The sequence below is a fragment of the Tupaia chinensis genome, unplaced genomic scaffold (assembly GCF_000334495.1).
Source record: "Tupaia chinensis unplaced genomic scaffold, TupChi_1.0 Scaffold000609_1, whole genome shotgun sequence".
Classification (NCBI taxonomy): Eukaryota; Metazoa; Chordata; class Mammalia; order Scandentia; family Tupaiidae; genus Tupaia; species Tupaia belangeri.
In genome coordinates this window covers 2,544,782-2,571,898 of record NW_006160128.1, presented here as the reverse complement: position 1 = coordinate 2,571,898, position 27,117 = coordinate 2,544,782, and the positions used below count along the sequence as shown (strand labels likewise).

Here is a 27,117-nt window from a genome sequence, read left to right as displayed (position 1 = left end):
AAACTAAATAAAAATTTAAATACATTGTAATATTTGAGTTTTAATAACTAATCATCTCATTATTCAGATAAATAATTGAAAACATCTATTTAGAAAACAATTGTTTTGTAAATCTTAACCTCATTCAAAATAACTGAAATCTTGGGGAACCAGCAGATACAGATGGCATACTGGTTGCATTGCTGGACTCCCAGGTAATCGATGGTGGTTCAAGTCTTGGACCCAGTGGCTTAAAACTCACACTGGGGTATCCAAGAGCCCTGGAGAATGGAGAAGGGATTGAGGCATGACCATCCCCATGATTTCTTGCTTGCTTTCTTTCTTTTTTTTTTTTTTTTTTTGGAGAGGTTTTTGCTATAGGGCACGTGCGCTCACCAGACAGAGAGAGACAGAGAGATAGAAAGTGAGAAATCACCCCCCAGGGGGGATGGCCACGCCGCAATCCCTTCTCCTCCATTCTCCTCTCGGGATCTTGGGCACGCACGCATACGCGCCCGGCGTGAGTTTAAGTCACCGGGTCCGGGGGTCCGGGATTTGAACCGTGGTTAACTAAGTGGGAGTCCAGCGACATAGCCATTACTAACTGCTGGTCCCATGATTTCTTGCTTTCTGTCTCTCTGGCGAGTACACGCGACCTACACCAAAAATCTCTCTCAAAATAAAAAAAAAAAAAGAAAGAAAAGAAAACCTGAAGACTTAACAAGTCCAATCTATATTTGATCTCCCAACCTTACACACCCAGCGTGAGGCAAGAGTGTTTCCGGGTGGAACAGCAGGTGGTGCTGGTAGTGAAACTGCTGGATTCCCACATGGCTAACCTAAATTCCAGTCTGGACACACCAGCCTGAGAATCACACTGGGGCGTGTGCGTGTGTCCCAAAATCCCGAGAAAAGGTGTGGTCATTCCCTCTCCGAGGTTTTTCCTCGCTTTCCCAGTCTCTCACCAGCAAGCGCTCGCACCCAGTGGCACAAACCTTTAAAAAAAAAAAAAAAAGAATGAATAAATTAAAAAAAAAAAAAAAAAAAAAAAAAAAAAAAAAAAAAGGTGTTTCCTGGACTTTGCGCTTTGAGATGGAACGGAGCAGAGGAATGCTGGTTTTGTCTAGGCAGCTGAACTCATGTGGGGTCCAGCCATACCAGGCCCAGCCCAGCTAGCCCTCCCGTAGAAGAGCACCTACCCGGCGCGGACGCCTGTGTGTGAAGACTCGAGAACAGACGCTGCGTTCAGCCGAGTTGGCGAACTTGGCAGGCCGGGGTCGCTTGGCTCGAAGAGACACACCTGTCCTTCACCGCGCCCTTATTGGCCAGCCCCAGGGGCGTGTCCCCGGCTTCGAGCTCGGGCCGGGTAGGTGACGTCACTAGGGGCGTGCCCCGGGCCAGGGGAGCAGTGGGCGGAGCCTGTTGAAGGCTTTGAGCCGCAGCCGCACGGAACAGCCTGTACTTCTGCGGTTCCCTGCGCTGCCGATCATGTCCCTGAGGAGCCACCTCTCGCGTCTCCTCCGGACGCAAGTGCATTCCGCCTTGCAGAAATCCGTCCACTCCGTGGCTGTGATCGGAGCCCCGTTCTCACAGGGACAGGTGAGAAATGGGAGCTGGCACCGCGGGCCAGGATCCCCCGGCCCCGAAAGCCTGGAGAAGGCGGCGGTGGGTGACAGGCCGGGAGGCGAGGAGGGAAAAACCGCAAGGGGAAAAAGCTGGCGTGTCCCGGCGACTGGGCACCGGGGGAGCACATGGGATTTTCCCGACAGAAGATGGAGAGGGGAGATGGGAGGTACCCTGTATGCCATGAGGGCAGTTGGCAGCGATTTGAGAGTTTCTGGGGCCTCCCCAGAAAGAGCGAGAGCGCGGTGGGTCCAGCTTGAGGTGGTGGAGGCGGGCGGACCGAGAGGATTCTATGGAGGGGCTGGAGGAGGAGAAACCGGCCAGAAACCCTGGGGAAAATCGACAGAGAGGCAGTCAAAGGGAGCGGCCGACGGTTTATGGTTTCAGGATCCACCGAAGGAAACTGGCGCTGCCCTCTCCAGCGGCGGGAGGGCGGAGGAGCTGTTGTGCTCGCTCTTCAATGAAAGAAAACCCCGCGGTCGGGGAAGAGGGCTCACCGGTCTAGAGGCCCTCCCTGACCCAGCTACACACACACCCCAACCACCAGACCCTAACCCGGCTCAGCCTCTCCCCTGTCTTGGCCGTGCTCATCCTCTCACAAAGGGGCTTAGGAGGGGGGTTCACTGCCAGTGATGGGGTTGTTCTCCCTCCACTGCAATTGGCTGATGAACAATTGGATGGAAGGGCTGGTGCACGCTGTCACAGGTTTTCAGAACTAAGTGCAATGTAGTGCACTTCTGTGTTTTTGTGAACCACAGTGATTTTTCTCCAGTGGTCTTTCTTCACATCTAATGCTGTAACTTGTCTGACTGACAGAAAAGAAAAGGAGTGGAATATGGTCCAGCTGCTATCAGAGAAGCTGGTTTGATGAAAAGGCTCTCCAGTTTGGGTAAGTGCCTGGATTTTGGATATTTGTGCAGGTCTGGGAAAAGATCAGTTTGGAGGCTTAGGTCTTTTAACCAGGGATGCAGTGTCAACTGTATTCTTGGAAACAGTCTGCCACATTTCTGATCCTCCTTTGATCTCATCTGCAACTTAAGATCCATCCGGGAGTTGTCGGGAAAGTCTTGCTGCAAGTGTAAGTGTGTGGAGGGTAAGGAGGTAGAGGGAGGCAGGACTTGCCTCATCAAGCTGATGGTGAAGGTAGGGTGGAGCCAAGAATGTAGTTTTCACTTTAATCACAGACTCAACCTTTCCCCCTAACATCCTAGTTCTCCTAACTCAGTCATGAGGTGCTTATGATTCATCAGTCTCACTGGTTTCCTCTCTTTGAATCATTCATTTCCTCTCTATGGTTAATAGCTTTGTATTACTGTAAGCAAGGATTAGATCTGTGTGGGTTATTGGGGGGGGGGTGCCACAGGGTGTGTGCGTTCAGCAGAGACAGACATAGAGAGGGAAAGTAAGAAACCACCCCCTGGGGGGATGGCCACATTGCAGTCCCTTCTCCATTCTCCTTTTGGGATTTTGGGTGCACATGCTCACATGTGCCCGGTGTGATTTTCAAGCTGCTGCTTGTCAGGTCCAAGACTGAAACTGCAGTGGGCCATGTGGGAATTCAGCACCTTAACCACTATGCCACCTGTAGCCCCAAGTCTGTGTTTTAAAAATTTACTTGATTATAAAAATCACCTGAGTTACAGATTCAAATTCCTAGGTTCCTCCATGGAAAGGTCTGGTTTATTAGGTCTGAGGTAGGACCCAGATGCGTGTATTTTTCACACACACACACCAGATAATCACAGGCAAAGTTGCATTCTTGTAATTAGAATAGTATTCTAAGATTTTAGGACCAGAAGTAAGTCTGATCAAAAGATAAATGCCATTTTTATAGCAGTAGAGAATTCTTTTAGGAACAGGTTGCCAAATTTCTTTCTTTTTTTTTTTTTTTTAGTTGTTGTTTTGTTTTTGTATAGCACATGTGTACTCACTGGAGGATGACCACACTGCAATACCTTCTCCTCCATTTTCCTCTCAGGATTTTGGGCACACATGCGTATGCCCCCAGAGTATTTTTCAAGCCTATGGGGCTGGGACTTGAACCACACAGTTGGCTATGGGGGATCCAGCCACCTTAAGCACCATACCAACCTTGCTGGCCTATTTTAATACCTTTGTAAGTATTAAAGGTTCTCCCCTATGTCTAACCCAAATGTCTCTCACTGTTGTTCAGGGCCATTCATGTACTTTTTCTGGTACTATAAATGTCAGGTGTGAGGCAGAAGGGATGTCCTAGAGATAGCAACACAGAATCTAGGTGAATTATAAATCCCCTCCCTGTTCTTGCTCTGAAATCTCCTCTGCTAATTTTTTCCGTTCAGAAAACACAAGAGAATAATGATGTCACTTAAATCACCTTAAGTTGAAGTGTCTTTCATATACCTTCAACTACATATGGATGGGTGACTTGTATTAAATACCCAAAACTCAGAAACAGGGACCAGCAGTTAGCGTAATGGCTATGTCGCTGGAGTCCCACTGTAGTCGACCGCGGTTCACGTCCCGGACCCGGTGGTTTAAAACTCACGCCGGGTGCGTGTGCATGTGTGCCCAAGATCCCGAGAGGAGAATGGAGGAGAAGGGATTGCGGCGTGACCATCTCCCCTGGGGGGTGATTTCTTGCTTTCTGTCTCTTTATCTCTCTCTGTCTGTCTGGCGAGCGCACCCGCCCTATAGCGAAAACCTCTCCAAAAAAAAAAAAAAAGAGAAAGTTGCTATGATCTGGTCTTTTTATTGCATCACAAGTTTCCTAATAGAAAGTTTTTATCCTGTTTACAAATGAGGATACTATCCCTTAAAGTTTTGTGTACACACTCTGCCTTTTTAAAAGAATAATTTTACATTGAAGACAGCAATCTCTGGTAATCAGTTTTGAAAACACTAGAGCAGCCCATCCGATTAACTGGGCCAGGCATTACTCAAATTGCTTACACTGCCTCTAGTTTCTGCCTGAAGGGACTTGTGACAAGAAGCAGTTCAGCCTTGTACAGAGGAAACCTTTATAATATTCAGCAGAGGCTGCTGAATGAGGAGGATGGGCAGACTTGTAACAGCTTCTCTTACTCAGGCTTTGTAGACCTCCTTTCCTGTCTCAGCTCTTGGTATTTTTCCACTCCAACCTGGGGGAAGCCATTCTCATTTAAATACTATTTCCTCTACTACTATTTCTTTAAACTTCTAACTCAAAGGGAGAGTGAAGCTTCAGCTTATTTGGTCTTCTCTTTCATTTTCTCCAAATATTTTTAGTTGTACAGTTATATCCTTGCTCTAGCTGACTGGTAGCCCAGTATCGCCAGCTGTCTGAAATAGAATCTCATTGCATATTAATAAGATTGTGGCACTCAGCAGATTTCCAGCACATGGCTTTGGCTAATCTCCTGGAATATATTAGAGAAAAGTACCAAGAGAAGCTTTAATTGCTTTATTCCTAAACAATACCAAAATAAGTCCTCCTGCACACGTTCAGTTAGGCAGCACGTGTCAAATTTCAAGAGAGACGACTTGCAGAAAGGTAACTTCCCTGAATCCTTTGTTCCTTGCCGTTTGCTCTAATGTCACAGGCTGTCTCCATGTTGCCATGGTATCAGCTACCTTTCTGTTTTTTTGAATGAATGATTTGACTTAGGGTCTGTGCTTTTTCCATTTCCCTGTGCTGAGTAAGGACACTCAGTGGTTCTCTCAGGTAACCATTTATTGTAGAATATGTGAGGGGTCTTCAAAGAGTACATAAAAAATGGGAATCATGAAAAACCTATGCATGGATTTAAACATTTTTTGCACCAAAATAAACCCTTATGTTCGTCTAACTTTTTCGAGAACTTTTTTTTTTTGGAAAGGTTTTTTCATTATAGGGCGTGTTCGCTCTCCAGACAGACAGAGAGAGACATAGAGGCAGAAAGCGAGAAATCACCCCCCAGGGGGAATGGTCACGCCGCAATCCCTTCTCCTCCATTCTCCTCTCCGGATCTTGGGCACGCACGCACACGTGCCCGGCGTGAGTTTTAAGCCACCAAGTCCGGGACGCGAACTGCGGTCGACTACGTGGGAGTCCAGTGACATAGCCATTACACTAACTGCTGGTTCCCAAAGAATGATTTTATTTTAACTTTATCTATTTACTTACTTATGTGAATATGACCTGAGAGTAACAGGGCAAGAGTGAGAGCAAGAAAGTGAGAAAGCAAGCTGCCAGGTATGGGACTCAAACTGTGGTAGGCCATGTGGGAGTTCAGCGTCCTTAACCACTACGCCACCTCGAGAACTTTTTGAACCCCACCTTTTTAAAGAAAAAATCATTATTATTTTACTTTTTATTTGTTTTAATTTGACCAGAAAGAGAGAGAGAGAGAGAGAGAGAGAGAAAGTGAGAAAGCAAGCCACCAGGTCCAGGATTTAAAACATGGTTGGCCATGTGGGAGTCCAGCACCCTTAATCACCATGCCACCTGCTGGCTTGAACCCCCTCTTAAAGAGGGCCTCAGAGAAATGAATTGCTCTGGCAAGGCACAGAAGCAGTGTATCTGAATTCTGGTTAGCTCTGATAGCCGTGGTAACATGTCCTTATGGTAATTTGACACTGCTGTGGTATTGAAGAAGCGACAGCCACTGGGGCAGCTGTTTACATGGACTTACCACTGTGACCAGTCCAAGAGTAGAGTTCAGGACGCCATCTGGAAGCTATTCTGGTTCCCCGCAACCAGGCTAAGGACATTTATTCTTTCTGTTCCATTTGGTTCTCTGTCAGATAGTAAAGAAAGAATCTCTTTGGTTGATACTGAGACACAGGAATCTGGTTTGCTTTTGCAACAACTGCTGATCAAGGACCCAAGATAGTGTTTATTTTATTTATTTATTTATTTATTTTTAAGAATTACTTTATTTAACTTTATTTTTAAGAATTATTTTATTGGGACCAGCAGTTGGTGTAACGGCTATGTCACTGGACTCCCATGTAGTTGACCATGGTCAGTCTCAGACCCAGTGGCTTAAACTCACGCCAGGTGCATGTGCATGCGTGCCCAAGATCCCAAGAGGAAAATGAAGGAGAAGGGATTGTGGCATGGCCACCCCCCTGGGGGCTGATTTCTCGCTTTCTGTCTCTCTGTCTCTCTCTGTCTTTCTCTCTGGCTCTCTCTGGCTTTCTGGTGAGCACACGTGCCCTATAGTTAAAAAAAAAAAAAAACTCTCAAAAAACAATTATTTTATTTAACTTTATTTATTTATTTATTTATTTATTTTTAATTTGACCAGAAAGGGACAGAATGAGAGAGAGAGGGGGAAAGTGAGAAAGCAAGCCACCCGGTCCAGGATTTGAACTGTGGTTGGCATATGGGGTCCAAAGCCCTTAACCATCACACCACCTGCTGACCTGAGGGCTTTGATATTTGAATCATCATGTTCCTGAACTTGACTTTGGAAAATAGCAGCATCAAGGTTTTTTTAGCTTAGAGTTATTTTCAAGTTCTAGGTATCCCTGACTGTAATAAATAGACATACCTTAATGTGCTACCATGACTTAAAAAAAAAAAAATCACTTTTTGTTTTCTATATCTTGAGAATGGTGGCAGTTACAGAACTGTATATGTTGTCAAAACCTGTTGAATGAATTAATATCAAAATTAATATGAACTCATATCAAAGCTGTTTAATTATTTTCAGGTTTCTTTTTCTCAAGAACTGCTGTTAGTTACTAAAAACAGTAACAAGTTTATTCACTCACTGATTTGTAGATATGAATTTATAACTGAGTAATAAGTCCCAGGTGCTGGAAATAGAGTAGTGAATAAAGCAGAATTCCCTGTTATGGAATTCTTGTTCTAATAACAGGAGATTGGAAATGGACATAAAAGAAACACACAGCATGTCCAGTGGTGATGAATGCCATAGAATAAATAAAAGCAAAGGTGGGTGGACAGCAAGTGCCAGGGATGCATAGGTAGATGGGGAGGCCTCACTGAGAAGCTGCTAGGTGAGCAGACTTTTGAGAAATGGAAAGGAGGCTGTGACTGTCTGGGAGAACAGTATTTCAAGTAGGCAGCATGAGTGCAAAGACCTTGAGTCAGAAAGGTGTTTAGAATACTCAGGGAACAAAACGCCATTACTAAGCTCTAGCCAGTGGTTGCCTTGGGAAGGCAGGCATAGGTCATCAGCTCAACTCTTACAGCTCCAGGTTGGTTTTTTTTTTTTTTTTAATCTTTGTTTTTTTTGAGAGGTTTTTGCTATAGGGCGCATACGCTTGCCAGAAAGACAGAGAGAGACAGAGAAACAGAAAGTGAGAAGTCACCCCCCTGGGGGGATGGCCACACTGCAATCCCTTCTCCTCCATTCTCCTCTAGAGATCCTGGGCACGGACACACATGTGCCCAGCATGAGTTTAAGCCACCGGGTCCACGACTCAAACCAGGGTCGGCTACATGGGAGTGTAGAGACATAGTCCTTATACCAACTGCTAGTCCCTTTTTTATTATTATTATTTCTTTTTTCTTTTTTTGGAGAGGTTTTTGCTATAGGGCACGTGCACTCGCCAGACAGACAGAGAGAGACAGAGAAACAGAAAGTGAGAAGTCACCCCCCTGGGGGGATGGCCACACTGCAATCCCTTCTCCTCCATTCTCCTCTCGGGATCTTGGGCACGCACGCACATGTGCCCGGTGTGAGTTTAAGCCACTGGGTCCAGGACGCAAACCGCGGTCGACTATGTGGGAGTCCAGTGACATAGCCATTATGCTAACTGCTGGTCCCACCTTTTTTATTATTATCACATATATCTTTACAGTGTATTACATTTCTTTTTCCATCATGATTACCATGCATGCAAGTCAAGACAAAGACCTTACTATCTATATCATCATCATCATCAAACAGCTTTTCACCATCTTTTTCAGATTATTATTATTTATTCTCATTATTTTTTTTAAACATTCAATCACCATATATCACTTGGCTTGTAAAGAGAATTCACCCAACATGAAATCTTTACATTTTTTTAAAATGTTTATATTTTATTTTACAGTTAATGTATCTACAGGGTTTTTAAAAGAATTATTTATTTAATTTTATTTATTCATACATTAATTTTCTTTTGACCAGAGAAAGACAGACACACAGAGAGAAGGAAAGTGAGAAAGCAAGCCACCAGGTCCGGGACTTGAACCGTGGTTGACCATGTGGGAATGTCCAGCACCTTAACCACCACACCACCTGCTGGCCCCATAATGTATCTACAGTTTTTGTTCTTTTTTTTAATAGGGTGCATGCGCTCGCCAGAAAGACAGTCAGAGACAGAGAGACAGAAAGTGAGAAATCACCTCCCACCTCCAGGAGCGATGGCCATGCCGCAGTCTCTTCTCCTCCATTCTCCTCTTGGGATCTTGGGCACGCATGCACATGCACTCAGCGTGAATTTAAGCCACAGGGTCTGGGACTTAAACCGTGGTCGACTACATGGGAGTCCAGCAACATAGCCATTACGCCAATGCTGGTCCCCATATCTACAGTTTTTAAAGAAAAGCCAGAAATCTGTATTTTGACAGGGGTATTTAAGTTGTTTTAAGACAATATATAGTGGCATCAGTGAAAATTTTTCTTTCCTAAAAGGAATGTAAACCTTGGCAGAAATGTTCAGAATCAGTTTTTTTGTTTTTTTGGTTTTTTTTTTTTTTGAGAAGTTTTTGCTATAAGGGTGCATGCGCTTACCAGAAAGACAGAGAGAGACAGAAAGTGAGAATCACCCCCCCCCCGGGGGGGGGATGGGAACGCTGCAATCCCTTCTCCTCCATTCTCCTCTCGCGATCTTGAGCACGCACGCATGCACATGCGCCCAGAGTGAGTTTAAGTCACCGAGTCCGGGACTCAAACCACAGTCAACTACATGGGAGTCCAGTGACATAGCCATTATGCCAAGTCCTGGGCCCCAGAACTTGGGGAACTTTTTTTTTTTCAGAATTCTGGAAATTAGCCAAAAAATTCAGTAAGCTGAGGAGCATTTACTTAGGAAAAACAGCTGAACAGATGAATGAATCACAGCAAGAATAGTGAGCTTTTTGTCATTTTCATTTGCGGTATTCCCATACAATCCCTTTTGGGCTCAGCAGTAGCCTTGAAAACTACCAGCCACAATCACAGTGAAAACCAGGAGTCTAGCAGTCACTGGAGGGGGCAGAGCAGGGTTGGGGCCCCTTCAAAGACCATCACCATAGTATTATTATTCAACCTGTCTGTTGCTTCCCTAGAAGACCTCATTATAAGGATGTCTTTATTTGATGAACACAAGTCAATAAGGAAAGAAAGAAGAGTCTTCATTCTGTGAATGGTTCTGGGACAACAACATATCTGCACATAAAAAAAAAAATTTGAGGGGCTGGCAGGTGGTGTGGTAGTTAAAGGCACTGGACTCCCACATGGCCAACCGTGGTTCAAGTCCTGAATCTGGTGGCTTGCTTTCTCACTTTCCCTCTCTCTCTGTGTCTGTCTGATCACACTGGAAAGTAACAATAATAATAAATAAAGTTAAAATAAAATAATCCTTTAAAAAAATTTTGGATCCCCACCTCACACTATATATAGAAATTAGATCAAAATGGACTAAAGTCCTAAGTGTAATGCTAAAACTATAAAACTGTTAGAAGAAAATATAGGAGTAAATCTCCGTGACCTTGGATTAGGCAGTGATTTCTTAGATATCCCATCAATCATCAAAATCACAAGTGGTTGAATAAAAACACATACACTGGACTTCATTAATGAAATAAAAAACATTGTACTTCAATGGACCCTTACCAAGAAAGTGAAAAGATAGCCCATAGAATAGGAGAAAATATTTGTAATTCATATATCTGAATATCCCAGAATATATGAATAATTATAACAACTGAACAACAAAAAGAAAACTCAGCTTTAAAGATTAGCAACATTTCTCCAAAGAAGTTATACAAGTGGCCCACAAACATAATAATCATTAGGGAAATGCAAATAAAAACTACAGTGAAATATCATTTCATACTCATTCAGATGACTGTAATAAAAAAACATAGACAATGGGGCCAGCAGATGTTGTAGTGGTTGTGTCACTTGTCTCCCACATGGCCAACCAGGATTCGAGTCCCGGACCCAGAGACTTGAAAATCATACCAGGCACGTGTGCATACGTGCCCAAGACCCTAAGAAGAGAATGGAGGAGAAGGGATTGTGGCATGGCCATCCCCTCAGGGGTTGATTTCTCACTTTCCTTCTCTCTCTGTCTCTCTCTCTCTCTGACGAGCACATGTGCCCTAACGCAAAAACCTCTCTCAAAAAAAAAAAAAGGGACCAGCTGTTAGTGTAATGGCTATGTCATTAGACACCCATGTAGTCGACCGCGGTTCGCGTCCCGGACCCCGTGGCTTAAACTCACGCCGGGCACGTGTGCATGCGTGCCCAAGATCCCGAGAGGAGAATGGAGGAGAAGGGACTGTGGCATGGCCATCCCCCATGGGGGGTGATTTCTCCTTTCTGCCTCTCTGTTTCTCTCTCTCTGTCTGGCGAGCGCACATACTCTATAGCAAAAACCTCTCCAAAAAAGAAAAAGAAAAAAGAAAAAGACCACCAAATGTAAGGATATAGAGGGTTTAGAACTCATGTATACTGCTTTTAGGGGCTAGCAGGTAGTGTGGTAGCTAAGGGCACTGGACTCCCACAGGGCCGACTGTGGTTCTAGTCCTGAACTGGTGGCTTGCTTTCTCACTTTCCCTTTCTCTCTCTCTCTCTGTGTCTCACTCTGTAACTCTCTGGTCAAATTAAAATAAATAATAAAAATAAAATAAATGAAGTTAAATAAATTTTTTTTTAAAAAAACCCTCTCATATACTGCTTTTAGGAACGTGAAATTGTGCATCCACTTTGGAAAATAGTTTGGCAGTTCCACAATAAGTTAAACAAGTAGTTACCATATGATTGAGCAAATCTACTTCTACATATGTACCTAACAGAACTGAAAACAGCATGCTGTTGACAGCAGCATGTTTTGTTCATAACCCTCAAAAAATAGAAACAAGCCAAATACTCATGAACTGATGAATCAGAAAAATGTGTTCTGTCCATGCAATTCAATATTTTTCAGCTATAAAAGGAATTAGATACAAAATCATGTTGTAACATAGATGAACCTTGAAAACATTAAGCTACGTGAAAGGGAAATATGAAAGGCCATGTACGGTATCATTGCATTTATATGAGATGTCCAGAATAGGCAAATATGTATAAGCACAAAATAGATTAGTGATTCCCAGGTGGTTGGGGAGAGGGGAATGAGAAATGATTGCTAAAGGGTATGGGTTTCTTTTTGGAGGATGGTTAACCTGACATGGAATTAATGCTGTTTTTCCAAGATGTTTGAATATATTAAAAACTACTGATTGGGGCCAGCAAGTGGCATGGTGAAGGTGCTGGGTCCCCATGGCTGACCAAGTCCCAGACCTGGTAACTTGAAAATCATGCTGGGTGGGGACCACAGGTGGTGTGGTGGTTAAGGTGCTGGACGTTCCCACATGGCCAACCACAGTTTATATGCTCTTTCTCTCTCTCTCTCTCTCTCTGTGTGTGTGTGTCACTGGTCAAATTAAAATAAATGAATGAATAAAATAAAATTTTAAAAATTCTTTAAAAAATTTTTTTAATCATGCCAGGTGGGGGCCAGCAGGTAGTGTGGTGGTTAAGGCACTGAACCATGGTTGACTGCAGTTCAAGTCCTGGACCTGACCAGTCCATTGCTTTGAACATTGTCTGTGCCACACTGTAGTAGAGGAATAGAAGCTGAGTCCTGAGCTGAGAAGTGGCATCGAAAAAACAAAATAAATATTAGCAAGAATGTGGAGATATTGGGATCCTTGTGTACTGTTGGTAGGAACATAAAATGGTATAGCTGCTGTGGAAAACAAATGGTGGTTCCTGAAAAAGTTAGGAATGGAATTACTATAAGATCCAACAATTCCACTTCTACATATATACTAAAAAGAACTGAAAACAAGATCTCAAAGAGATAGTTATATATCCATGTTCAATTTTGCACTATTCTTAGTAGCCAAAAGGTTGAAAGCAACCCAAGTACCTGTTGAGTGATTAAACAAAATGTAATGCATATGTACAATGGAATATTAGTCAGTTTTTTAAAAGGCAGAAATTTTTAAAAAGAATTATTTAATTTTGTTATTATTATTATTTTAATTTGCTATTGAGCACTTCCACTCACCAGAGAGACAGAGAGAGAGAGAAAGAGAGAGAGAGACTGAGAAAGCAAGTCATCAGGCCTGGGACTCAAACTGTGGTTGGCCGTATGGGAGTCCAGCACCTTAACCACCATGCCACCTGCTAGACCCCAAAAGGCAGGAAATTCTGACCTAGGCTTTAATGTCATTGAACCTCAAGCCTATTAAGGGACTCGGGGGAAAGGAAAAATGGGGAGTCATTATTTAATAAGCATAGAATGTCAGTTTTGCACAATGAAGAGTCCTAGAGGTGGATGTTGGTTATGGTTACACAATGGTACAGGCGTACTTAATTCTACTGAATTATACTTAAAAATGGTTAAGATGGTAAATTTTATGTTACATGTGTTTTTTTTTAAGAATTATTTATTTATTTTAAAAAATCATTATTATTTATTTTTATTTTTATTTTTATTTGAACAGAGAGAGACAAAGAGAGATTGAAAGGGAGAATGAGAAAGCAAGCCACTAGGTTCAGGACTTGAACCATGGGAAGCTATGTGGGAGTCCAGCATCTTAACTACCACACCACCTACTGGCCCATTACATGTTGTTGTTTTTTTTAATCATGATTTAAAATCACAGCCAGTGACATGGTGATTCAGGTGACTGGATCTCAACATAGCCAATTGCCCCATTCATGTTCCCGACCTGAAGGCTTGAAAAACGTGATGGGCATGTGTTCCCAAAATCCTAAGAAGATAACAGAATAGAAGAGGTTGAGGTGTGGCCATTCCCCTGATGGGTGCTTTCTCACTTTCTCTCTTTCTCTTTCTTTCTCTGTTTCTCTCCAGTGAGAACACATGTCCTCTAGCAAAATTTTTTTTAAAAAATTTAAAAATAAAATAGTAAAAAAAAAAAATCAATATACAAGAATATACTAAGAACAAAGAAGGTCATTTTAAGGTTCGTTCTTTCTTTCTTTCTTTCTTTCTTTCTTTCTTTCTTTCTTTCTTTCTTTCTTTCTTTCTTTCTTTCTTTCTTTCCTTCTTTCTTTCTTATTTGTCAGACTGTGTCTGAGTTCACCAGAGAGATGAGAGAGAGGGAGAGGGAGAAAGCACCCCTCCCAGTAGGGTGTGGTTCATACTGCATTCCATTCTCCTCCATCTCTTCATCCTGTTGGGACATTGGACACTCATATACATATACCTAATGTTTTTCAAGTCACGGGCTGGGACCTGAGCTACATGATTAGCCATGTAGTTATCTGTTTCATTAACCACTAGACCACAAGGCTGGTCCTAATCATTTTTCCCCTTTATTTGCAGTAGAACACAGGCACATGCTTGTGAGAATAAGAGCAAGAGAGTGGTATGAGCATCCTCCAAATGACCCTCCACAATTCCCTTCCTCCAGTCCTCTAGTCCACAGGATCTCGGGTACTCCTGCGCGTACCCACTATGTTTCAGGCTGACTGGGACAGGGATTTGAACCATGGTCACTATGTGAGAAATGGTTTCTCTTGGTCAGCACAATACTCCTGCACCATGAAGCTGGCCCAGGTTTTGGCCTCTTAGAGATAGAACAATACTGTGTGTTCGGATATTTTTCAACTTATTTAGCACACTATTTTGATCTCTAAATAAAATTTGAGAATTAAAAAAATAATAATGTAGCATAACTCAACTTTCCCAAGGTCACACAGTAAGTAGTAGCAGAAGTAATCGAGAACCTTACTCTGGCCATGTAGAACTGGAACCCTCCTGGACTGATCCAGTCAACTGCCTTTTCAGCTGTTACTGTGGCAGAAGAAACTTAGAGCACACCATCATAAATATTTTCAACTTCAACAACTTCTGAAGACTATGCGCTCTGTCTTATATTTACATGACAGCTATTTCAAATCTTTGCCTATAATCTTCAAGACTCTGCTTTTCCAACTCAGGTATAAACTCATAATTTTCTCCCTGTCATTCTCTCAAATTAGTTGTAAGGACAAAGATCCTGTTCCTTTTATTTTATTTTTATTTTTTTATATTAAATTTAATCACACATATCTTTATAGTGTATAACATTTCTTTTTCCAGCACGATTACCATACGTATCAGTCAAGACAAAGATAATACTATCCATATCATCATCAAATAGCTTTTCTTTATTTTTCATATTATTATTGTTCTCATTATAATTTTTTAAACTTTCAGTCACTATATATCATTTGTCTTGTAAAGAGAATTTACCCAACATAAACTACTTTTCAGACCAATCCAGTTGAGAATACTATACATATTATCAACAGGTAATAAACCATTTATGTGTCCCATAAATGTCATGCCTCTGTATTTGTCCTCTTGCTATCCTTCTCTATATTCTTCCCTACCCCACCCCCGCAGTTCCACACTGTCTTCAACATCCATAACTATTTTCACTGCTTTTTTGCCCTCCAATATTTCAATCTCTACCATAGAGTGCAGATAGTCAGTATGTATTAAGTAGATACATACAATATCTTTCTTCATAGCCTGGCTTGCTTCACTCAATAATCAATTATGTATTTGACCACTTTTTACCAAATGCCAGGGTCTTGTTGTTTTTTACGGCTGACTAGTATTCCATAGGATATATGTGCCACACTTTTTCAATTCATTCATCTGTTCGTGGACATTTGGGTTAGTTCTGTCTTAGCAATTGTGAATAATGCTGCAATAAATGTTGATATGCAAGCACTTTTCCAACTGAGCATTCTCCTGTCCTTTGGGTAGATACCCAGGAATAGGATTGCTGGATCAAATGGTAATTCTATTTGTAGATCTTTGAGGAACCTCCATATTGTTTTCCACAGTGGCTGGACCAATTTACAATCCCACCAACAGTGTAGGAGAGTTTCCGTTTCACCACAACCCCACCAACACTTAATCACTTTTTGTATCTTTAATCTTTGCCATTCTGACAGGAATTAGGTGGTATCTCATTGTGGCTTTAATCTGCATTTCCCTTATGATGAGAGATGTTGAGCATTTCCTCATATGCTTTTTGGCTGTTCATATGTTTTCCATAGAGAGATTTTTGTTAAGCTTTTTCCTTTTATTTTTTAACACTCAGATATTAGATAGATGAGACTACATGTGATAAGACCCTAAAATAACAAAAGTAACAATGGCTTTCAAAAAAGAATAGGTTTGGGGAACCAGCAGTTAGCGTAATGGCTATGTTGCTGGACTCCCACGTAGTCGACTGCGGTTCGTGTCCCGGACCCGGTGGCTTAAAACTCATGCCGGGCGCGTGTGCGTGCGTGCCCAGGATCCCGAGAGGAGAATGGAGGAGAAGGGATTGCGGCGTGACCATCCCCCCGGGGGGGTGATTTCTCGCTTTCTGTCTCTATGTCTCTGTCTGTCTGTCTGGTGAGCGCACGCACCCTACAGTGAGGATCTCTCAAAAAAAAAAAATAGGTTTGGGGTCTGGGGGGTGAGGTGGTTAAGGAGCTGAACTCACACATGGTCAACTGCAGTTTGAGTCCTATACCTGGAAGCTTGAAAATGATGGTGTGTGTGTGTGTGTGTGTGTGTGTGTGTGTGTATGCACTCAAAACCCAGAGAAGGGACTGAAACATGGCCAACTCCCTGAGAGTGATCCTTCACTTTCCCTCTCTCTGTCTCTTTTTGGTGAGCACACATGCCCAATGACAAAAACCAGCCAGTGACATGGTCATTAGAGCTCCTGAATAACATATGGCTGACCATGTGGCAAATCCCAGACATGTTGTTTTGGAAAACATGCTGAGTGTGTGTGTGTGTGTGTATGTGCGTGCGTACCCCAAATCTCTGCTGGAGGGGAAAATGGAGAAGGGATTGCAGCATGACTGACTCCCATAGAGGTGCTTTCTCACCCCCACCCAGGAGCCCAAACTCCCCTGGTAATAAAGTTATAAAAGTTTATTTTACTTCATGCAAACAGAGTCTGGAGAGAGTATCCACAGCTGATTTGGCGGATCTGTTTTTTGACATTTAGACCTAGATGTAATCTTTTTTTTTTCTAATATATTTTTTAAAGAATTATTTTATTTAACTTTATTGATTTAATTTAATTTGACCAGAGAAGGACAGAGAGAGCGGAGGGGGAGTGAGAAAGCAAGCCACCAGGTCTGGGACTTGAACCATTGTCTGCTATGTGAGAGGCCCGCGCCCTTAACCAGCACATCACCTGCCAGCCTAAACTAGATATAATCTTATCTTATGCAATGGGGCAAGGTCTCTGCCTAATGATCCCAGATGGGTTACCCTCATTTCTGGCATTTTGAATGGAAGAATGAACAAAGGGGAGGATAAAGGGAGAACTTTCTCTTTACGTTGCTGCAGGACACATCTGTTCGATGGCCAGGACTGGTCACATGGCCACATTCATTATAAGGGAAGTTAGTAGATTTAGTCTATTCCAAGAAGTAAAGCTCCCAGCTAAAAATCATGTCCAAGGAAGAAGGAAAGAACAGACATTGGGCAACTAACACACACTCACACTATTTCCCTGTGATCTAGGTTCCTGTCCTCTTCTGAGGGTCCTTGTTCTAGCTATTCCCTACTATCCCCTTATATCTCAAGTTCCCTCTACTAACCTGTCCCTCCTATAATAATTAAATATGCATATTTGACCCACCTGCCACTCCTCGCCCCTTGGTCTCATGTAGCCGGCTAGCTATTGTCCAGTCATTCTGTTGTCCTTCAGTTCTGCATTCCTGGCTTCCTCACTGTCTTTCCACACTTGAGTTTTCTATAAATCTGGCTTCCTGGGTCATCAATTCATCAATTGCAGTGAAATGGGTTTTGCTGAGGTCTCTAACCTGCCCCCCCCTTAGGTTTTTTTCCATAGGGTGTGTAGACTTCAAAGACATACAGGAAAAGTGAAAAAAATCACCTCCTGGGATTTTCAAGACACCAGGTCTGGGACTCGAACTGTGGTCAGCTATGTGGCAATAAAGAACCTTAACCACTATGCCACCTGCTGCCCCCCCCCACACCTACTTTTTAATACAGTGGAGGATGTAACTTTCACTTTAGTCGATAGTGTTAGCCACTCCTTCCTTATTGAAACTGATGCTACTGTCTTCTTCTGGTTTTAATTCTGGAGATTAGATTTGCTTGCTCTTCTTTTTTTTTTTTCTACCTACCTCTTACATGTTGGTGTTCCCAGGACTGGCCTTGATCCTTACACTGTCTTGGTTGGCAGTCTGTCCATTTCCATGTCTTTACTGTCAGTATGCTGATGCCTCCTAAAGCTTTATTTCTAATACTTATTTCTCCTTGGAAGGTCCTCCAAACTTGTATATCACATGTCTCTCATTTATCTTCTCTCTTAAACTTTTATTCTGGAAATGTTCAAACATAATAAAAGTAGAGACAGTAATACAACCAACCTAGCGAATCCATCACCCAATGTCTATCACCTGTACATGGCAATTTTTTTTTTTTGAGAGGTTTTTCGCTATAGGGCGCTTACGCTCGCCAGACAGAGACAGAGAGACAGAAAGCGAGAAATCACCCCCAGGGGGGATGGTCACGCCGCAATCCCTTCTCCTCCATTCTCCTCTCGGGATCTTGGGCACGCATGCACACGCGCCCGGTGTGAGTTTTAAGCCACCAGGTCCAGAACAAGAACCATGGTCGACTACGTGGGAATCCAGCAACATAGCCATTACACTAACTGCTGGTTCCCTACATGGCAATGGTTTTCACCTCATCTCCAGACCATTTTGAAATAAGTCACAGACATATTGTTTCTTTTTTCTTATAATTGCTAAAGGAGCTCCCATGCTTGCCATCTAAAATAAATTCATATCAAACTCCAGTCCTGGGTAATGTCCCAGAATCTTAACATAGAAAACCTCTCCACGGGGGTCAGCAAATGGCATGGTGATTAAGGGCGTTGGACTCCCACATGGCTGACCATGGTTCAAGTCCCAGACCTGGTAGCTTGCTTTCTTACTTCTCTCTCTGGTCAAAGTGAAATAAATAAATAATAAAAATAATTCTTAAGGGGGAAAAAAAAAAGGTAGTAGAAAAAAAGTTTTATGATTGAATAAGTGTTAAACTAGAATATGATGTGCATCACAGGCAATCTTCTAAAAGATTGCAGAGAAAGAAATCTCACTCTTTTACATAGCCAAGCAAGGGAAACCCACTGCACACGTTTTCAGGGGACTTTTATTGCACAGAGTTCATCCTAAGTTTTCATGAAACTTGGAGAGACCGTGTGTGTTAAAAGCCAAAGTTGACACAGAAAGTAGTTTTGCAGATTGGAGCAAGATCCTTTATTGTTTATCCCCAGGGAAAGTAGACTCTTCCTTTCCACAGGGATCTGTAGGTTGGGGTCCTATCTCCCTAGATATTTACATTTCGAAAAGTGGCTCCTGGGTCCTTGAGGGAAAACATTCCTGGATAGTGAGGCTGGCAGAAGACTGACCTAGTCATTCTGGAGACTCTCATAAATTTGAGAAAAGCAATTCTGAAACAGAAAAAGGTAAATATCTCTTTCCATATTTTCAACAGGGAAATTAAGCCTCTTAACTGTTTGTATCTGTAAACATTGATTGATTGACTTACAGTTTTTGGTAGTTTTTTCCTCCCAAATTTGAATAGGGATTTAAATAAATCCCCTATTGATGGATATCTTTTAATTCTTATAGGTTCCTCCTCTTGAAGCAGGTGAGACTCCATCATGGAGGAGTGTCTCCATTATAAACTATAAATCCCTATGACTAATAACTCAGGGCTGATAGCTGTCTAAGGCTTCTGCCCTCCAGCAAATTTACTGCCCTTCCCTGGGGCTACAGGTTAACCTGAAAACCTTGGGTGGGTTAGTACCTTGAATAGATTAGTACCGTGAATGGATTAGTATTTTGAATGGATTGGTACCTTGAATAGATTAGGTTTTCTGCTTCTCTGACTCTTCCCTTTGACACTACGATCTGAGCCCAATCCCCACCCGTACCCCAATTCCCCCATAAAAGACCGTGTCCAACCCCCAGTCATGTCCAACCTCCAGTTGGGGCCGGAGATTTTGAGTGTTAACTCCTCCGTGCCTGCTGGTGTAATAAACAGTGCTCCTAGTCTCTCCGAGTGCTGATTTCCACTCCTCAGTGTCTGGTTTTCTGCAACACTCTATCTGTGGTGTGTGTGTGTTTCTGTCTTCGTTGCATTTTATTTGTAGAAGAATCTAGGTCATTTTGCAGGATTTCTCTCAGTCTGGATGTTGTAGATCACAGCCTCTTGGTGTCCTATGACATGTTCTTTGTCCTCTGTTTTTCCTATAGACTGGGAGTAGATCTGTTTTTTGTTTTGTTTTGGCAATACTGCTTCATAGGTGTACACTTCCCTCAGGAGTGACATACCAGCTATTGAATATTGCCTAGAATTGATCCACTAACTTATCTCTCTGTCTTGTCTTTTTTTTTTTTAAGAACTGTTTGTTTATTTAATTCCATTAGTTATTATTATTTTTTAAAATTTGATTACAGAGAGAGACAGAGAGAAAAGGAAAATGAGAAAGTAAGCCACCAGGTCCGGAACTGAAACCGCGGTTGACCATGTGGGAATCCAGCGCCTTTTTCCACCATGCCACCAGCTGGCCCCTCTCTGTCTTTACAATAGAATCGTCTCTAATACCTCCATGTCAACATATCCAGAATTTGCCATAATCTTTGGTCACTCCCTTCCTCCATGTCTTTCTATGGCTGTAGCAGAGCCAGAGAGTGAGCTGGAGGTCAGAGGTTATCTCTCCTCCATGCTAATTTTTTTTTTTTTCAGAGGTTTTTGCTATAGGACATGTGTGCTAGCCAGAAAGACAGAGAGAGACAGAGAGACAGAAAGTGAGAAATCACCCCCCATGGGGGATGGCCATGCCACAATCCCTTCTCCATTTTCCTCTTGGGATCTTGGGCACACACGCACACGTGCCTGGCGTGAGTTTAAGCCACTGGGCCCGGGACTTGAACTGTGGTTGACTACATGGGAGTCCAGTGACATAGCCATTTTGCCATCTGCTGGTCCCTATGCCCGCTAATCTTACTGTCCTCTCCCACCGCCTCATTTAGCTCCTCCTGGGGCGACTCTTCTCCAGGCCAGTCCATTTCCTCAGTGCTATCTGAAGACTCACCTGAAGTGCACATTTGTTACTTTTTGACTGGGAAACCCTAGTTTGCTCCACTGTGTTTAGAATCTGTGCCCTGTCCCCTCCTCCTGTGTCTTATCGCCATAATCCTCTGGATAGACTCAGGAAAATTGTGGATTGTTCAGTGGAGCTGGAGATTTTATATCCTCTTTGGTAAGCACTTCTCCCTCCCTTTTTATTCTTGATTGGTACCTTCTGGAGTTGGACTTTTTGCCTCTTCAGAGAAGTTCTCCTGATTCTTCCCTTGCTGGGTTTCCTCACATCATACCCTGCACACAGCTGTGTCATCGCAGTTAGCACTGGGCTGGACTGCCACTTGCCCTGCTGTCTTCTCACCAGGCAGTGAGCCCCTTAAGGCTGCCGCCATTCTGATCTCCATATTCCCAGGGCCCAGCAGAGCACTGGGCACACAATAAGCACATAGAAAAATTTCGAGGAAGGAAGTGGGCAAAACATCATAGCTTTCCTCTGTAAGTACATTCACATCACGACCAGCTCAGTTGTTTCCTCTCTCAAAATTATTTGCTACTCAAAAGCCATCTGGTTCCTCAGATTTTTAAGAATGTATGAATCAGAAGATACGTCACATTAAATTTTAACTCTTGCAAGGTGATTGGGCTACAGCGAAAACTCTCCAAAAAAAAAAAAATAAATAAATAAATAACTTAATCTTTCAATGAATATACTTGTTCCTCTCTAATAATGAACAAACTCTATTGAGGATAGGTCTAGCAATGCAACTCTTCCTGGCTCCCTCCTCCACCTAAGAGAGAACTACTGACCTAAGAGAGAACTACTGAATAGGAAACGAAGGAGCAGCACCTTCCTGTGTGGCCTAAGAATTGAGTAAGAGCGGGGTGTGGTACTGTGCTTAGGGCTTTCACAGAACTGGTGTTCTAAGATTTAGTTGGCCTTGCCTTTATATTCTTTTATATGGAACAGAAAATTCAAGCTGTGTGTAAGAGCTGGATTCTTTAGGATCCATTTCAAAAAAGAAATTTGGAGTCTGTGCTTATTTGCTACTTCTCACCAAAAACTGTTTTCATCCAGATGACATAGTCCTATTACAGGTTTGGAGAAGTTTTAGGTTACACCATCAGTTTCAAGGAAAAGAAAATAGATATAGTGGGAGAAAAACCACAAAGTTGCTTCATCTAGTAGAACTAATGTCCAATCCTTAGCATGTGTCAAGCCTTCCCTTGTATCTCATTTAATCCTCATTATCTCATTTAATCCTCATTATCTCATTTAAACAATCATATGAGGTGGGAGGGGTTTAGAAATGAACTTGGTTAGAAATCTTGACTCTTGGGGCCAGCAGGTGGCATGGTGGTTGAGGCACTGGATTCCCACATGGCCGACCCAGATTTGAGTCCTGGAGCTGCAGGCTAGTTTTCTCACTTTCCTTCTCTCTCTCTCTCTCTCTCTCTGGTCAAATTAAATAATAATAATAATAATAACAATAAAATTAAATAAATAATTCTTTTTAAAAAAAAGGAAAAAGAAATCTTGACTCTGGTAGGAAGTTAGGAGCAGAGGCAGGAATTTTCTTTTTTATCTAGTGTGGCACTCTGGGCCTTCAGCCCACAATAGTGTGGAATGCCATCTGAGTTGAGATTCCTTCAGCAGATTTGCAAGGGCAACCCACCAGGGAGCTGCACATCATGACTGATAATTGGCAAAACTGCACTCACTAGCCAGTTGTTTCTCCCTTCAAATCCTTTCTAGAACTAGGTACATAGAGTACAAATAATTTTTTAAAATGCTATAAAGTGGGAGCCGGCAGGTGGCATAGTGGTCAAGATGCTGGACTCCCATATGGCCTACTGTAGTCCAAGTCCCAACCTGTTGACTTGCTTTCTCACTTTCTCTCTCTCTCTTTTTTTCTCTCTGGTCAAATTAAAATAATAATAATAATAATAAATATTATCTTTTTAAAAAATGGTATAAAGAACAGTACTTTATCTTTTAGGAGTTGCTCTCTCTTCCTCTGGTTAGATGTTGACGTTTTGTCAGCATGTTAACAGTAGCAGATCTGTAGTTTTCAGATAAGCTCAGCAGTTGTGTTTTGACTGAGAACAAGTGGCTATATGACTCATGAAGCTAGAGGAATCCTCTTAGCTCGAACCCTTGCCTGTGCCAAAACCAGGCTGCTAGGGTTCCATTAGCTGACACTGTCTGAGAAGCCTGACCTGGCTCATCATGATCTGGAGGTACTTAGGGGGTTGGCATAGATTTGGTTCAGAACAGCCCACATTACTAAGCTTGTCTCCATGTGTCCTCCTTCGACAAAAAGAGCATGTGTAACTAGAGAACCAATTAGCCAGAAACATATCACTGATGTTGTAAGTCATCTCAGTTACTATTTTGAGCTAAATTTTTAAATGTATTTTGTTTTTGTAATTTTTTTTAACTCAAGGACTACATTCATGCAAAGTCATCTGTTAACACTGCATTTGTAACATTTCATCTTTTTTCTTCTTCTTTTTTTTTTTTTTTGGCTAGAGGGTGTGTGCACTCACCAGAGAGAGAGAGAGGAGAAAGCACCCAGAAGAGAATTGCCATTCCTTCTTCTCCACCTCTCCCTCCTTTTAGGGCTTTGGGCACATATGCACATGTACTCAGTACTTTATCTCTTGAGCTGCTAGGCCTAGGATTCAAACCACTGTCGGCCATGTGGGATCTAGCTCCCTTAAATATCAGGCCATGGAATAAGCCTGTTTCATTTGATATTGAGGTTCACTCTGATGTATGTTATATGGACAAGTCTGAAGTGACTGGCATGGATCCCCAGGGTCACCTTCTAGCTTTGAGCCCATGTGCCACTACCCTTGCCTGTCTTTCTCAGTCGTGGTCTTCACTGTCTCTGAGACTGCCTACCTGTTGCAGAGCGAACAGAGTAGAGCTGGGAGGAAGGAGATGTTAAGGCTAGTTGAGCAGTCTTCTCTGGACTTGGAAGAATGGAACTAGAGTGAGTATGTCTACTTGCATGATAATGGCTTCTTTCTTTAATATACATTTTTTTTTAGAGACTAGGTCTAATGTGGCAAAGAGCTGACTATTAGGTCTCAAGACATATGGTTCTTGAAATTCAGCCTTTGGGAGTTAAATTCACTAAATAAAATTCAGATTGCTGCTTTTTATTGGTGGTATCCAAATGTATTCATGGTCTCTTCAAAGGTTATTATTCTAAGTCACATTTTAGGGATAAGAGAGCAGTTTTGCTTACTACAAATGTCCTAAATTAATCCCTCCAGTTTTTTTCCTAGTTTAGATCTGTAGCAACGCTGTAACTTTATTTTCAATAAGTCTGTACTCCAGATCTAACTTTGAGGTTCTAGGAATTAGCAGGTGCATTTGCTTCAAAATACCAGGAATACCCTTTGCATGAGGCTAAATCTGTCACGTACAACATGTGAGTCAGTAACTTTAAAAGCCTTTGATGTCTTTTCAACATCAAATGAGATTGAAGTCTTTGTTTTTCTCCAGATTTCACTGACTTGTTATTCCCATCAAGTCATGAACATTTCCATGCTGTTTAGGGGTAGTTTGAAAAACTGTACAGCAAGGCCTCTAGCTTTTCTCCAAATCTTGTTCTGCCAAATGGCTACCTGTGGCTCTGCAGACTGTCTGGTGCGGCAGCCCACTCTGAAACCCATCTCTGTTGACTGGCTGGGAACCTTGGTACCAGGTGGAGCCACCTAGGTGTGTAAGTTAGAAAAGAAGGCAAATGGGGCACCTTCATGCTGTTGGAAAATACCTACTCACTCATAACACTGGCTTCTGTGAGTCCCCAGCCACAGGAATAATTCAGACTCACTCTAAACACTGAAGCTATTTAACTTTGCTCAGTTTCTTCCTTTGCAGTGTGTACGTAATGATTCCAGCAGAGGATGTGAGATTAGCAGCTAGGAAAGTGCCCAACGTAATATGGTATGTGGAAGCAGACAATTACATCCGTTTCCTTCTTGTCTCTGGCTACTTTCAGAGATTGACTCACAAGCCCTGAAATAGAATTGCTACTCTATTCAGATGGGGTAGTTCTAGCTAATTCAGATATTGCTAAGGTCAGGTAGGACTGTTTTGATTTCTTCCCCACTGCCTGATTGCATCATTTTGTTGATGCACTTGTGTTCTTGTTCCGCTCTGGTAGAGCCTGGAGAGGTTTATCAAGGCCAAAGGTAACATCTGGGTCTTAGTATTGAGTGTATTTTATTACTAGCACTCAGGAGAGAAGCAATGTGTCAGCAGATAAAGAGCAAGTGAAAAGTAAGAGTGCTTTCACATTGGTTCCAAATCTGACATGTGAGCTCCTTTGAAGATTCAGGCTCACCTCATCCTATGGTGCCTTTTTTAAAAAAGAATTATTTATTGGGACCAGCAGATGGTATGATGGTTACATCTCTGGACTCCCATGTAGTCAACCATGGTTCAAGTCCTGGACCCAGTGGCTTAAAATAGGCGGGTGCATGTGTGTGTGTCCCCAGAATCCCAACAGGAAAATGGAGGAGAAAGGACTGTGGTGTGGCCATCCCCCCTGGGGGGTGATTTCTCAATTTCTGTCTGTCTGTCTCTGTCTCTCTGGGGAGCACCTGTGCCCTATACCAAAAATCTCTCTCAAAAAAAAAAAAAAAGATGATAAATAATATTAAAGAGAAGAAAGAGTTGGCAATGAAACCCTAGGTCTCACCTGACCTAGAATTGCAGATGAGTTGACCTGAAGCACAGAGTTAGAGAGACAGCTCCTTCAAGCATGGCAGGCAGATATTCTTTCTATATTACAATTTTGGCTCTTTTTATTATAATAGTACTCTAAGATTCTATACAATGTTTGCTCTTTTTATTATAATAGTACTCTAAGATTCTTTACAATGTTTGCTTTTTTTATTATAATAGTACTCTAAGATTCTTTACAAACTGGTGAATGCATTTCTTTCCCTTGCAGCCCCCAGCCACAGGAATAATTCAGACTCACTCTAAACACTGAAGCTATTTAACTTTGCTCAGTTTCTTCCTTTGCAGTGTGTACGTAATGATTCCAGCAGAGGATGTGAGATTAGCAGCTAGGAAAGTGCCCAACGTAATATGGTATGTGGAAGCAGACAATTACATCCGTTTCCTTCTTGTCTCTGGCTACTTTCAGAGATTGACTCACAAGCCCTGAAATAGAATTGCTACTCTATTCAGATGGGGTAGTTCTAGCTAATTCAGATATTGCTAAGGTCAGGTAGGACTGTTTTGATTTCTTCCCCACTGCCTGATTGCATCATTTTGTTGATGCACTTGTGTTCTTGTTCCGCTCTGGTAGAGCCTGGAGAGGTTTATCAAGGCCAAAGGTAACATCTGGGTCTTAGTATTGAGTGTATTTTATTACTAGCACTCAGGAGAGAAGCAATGTGTCAGCAGATAAAGAGCAAGTGAAAAGTAAGAGTGCTTTCACATTGGTTCCAAATCTGACATGTGAGCTCCTTTGAAGATTCAGGCTCACCTCATCCTATGGTGCCTTTTTTAAAAAAGAATTATTTATTGGGACCAGCAGATGGTATGATGGTTACATCTCTGGACTCCCATGTAGTCAACCATGGTTCAAGTCCTGGACCCAGTGGCTTAAAATAGGCGGGTGCATGTGTGTGTGTCCCCAGAATCCCAACAGGAAAATGGAGGAGAAAGGACTGTGGTGTGGCCATCCCCCCTGGGGGGTGATTTCTCAATTTCTGTCTGTCTGTCTCTGTCTCTCTGGGGAGCACCTGTGCCCTATACCAAAAATCTCTCTCAAAAAAAAAAAAAAAGATGATAAATAATATTAAAGAGAAGAAAGAGTTGGCAATGAAACCCTAGGTCTCACCTGACCTAGAATTGCAGATGAGTTGACCTGAAGCACAGAGTTAGAGAGACAGCTCCTTCAAGCATGGCAGGCAGATATTCTTTCTATATTACAATTTTGGCTCTTTTTATTATAATAGTACTCTAAGATTCTTTACAATGTTTGCTCTTTTTATTATAATAGTACTCTAAGATTCTTTACAAACTGGTGAATGCATTTCTTTCCTTTTTTTTTTTAAGGTTTTTGCCATGGGGCATGTACTCACTGAGAGAAACAGAGAGAGGGAAAATGAAAAATTTCCCCCGTTATACCTTTTAAACTAGAAGAATTTGCAGCATTCTTTTAAAGTACT

The 27,117-nt window shown here is 42.3% G+C and overlaps 1 protein-coding gene and 1 long non-coding RNA gene across 2 annotated transcripts in view; one reads left to right on the top strand and one right to left on the bottom strand.

Annotated features, from left to right (window-relative positions):
- Positions 1–693: 693 nt before the first annotated feature.
- Positions 694–1,339, bottom strand: LOC114009722 (uncharacterized). Its single transcript, XR_003551108.1, has 2 exons — positions 1,179–1,339; positions 694–974 (listed from the first exon to the last, which is right to left on the bottom strand). It is a non-coding gene; the product is annotated as an uncharacterized LOC114009722 (long non-coding RNA).
- A 69-nt stretch (positions 1,340–1,408) lies between these two features.
- ARG2 (arginase 2) overlaps positions 1,409–27,117 on the top strand; it is a 41,085-nt gene continuing 15,376 nt past the window's right edge. Inside the window, exons 1-2 of the mRNA XM_006158775.2 lie at positions 1,409–1,578; positions 2,419–2,491. Coding sequence (XP_006158837.1) covers positions 1,468–1,578; positions 2,419–2,491 — 184 coding nt within the window. The 5' untranslated portion in view covers positions 1,409–1,467. The remainder of the gene's footprint in view (positions 1,579–2,418; positions 2,492–27,117) is intronic.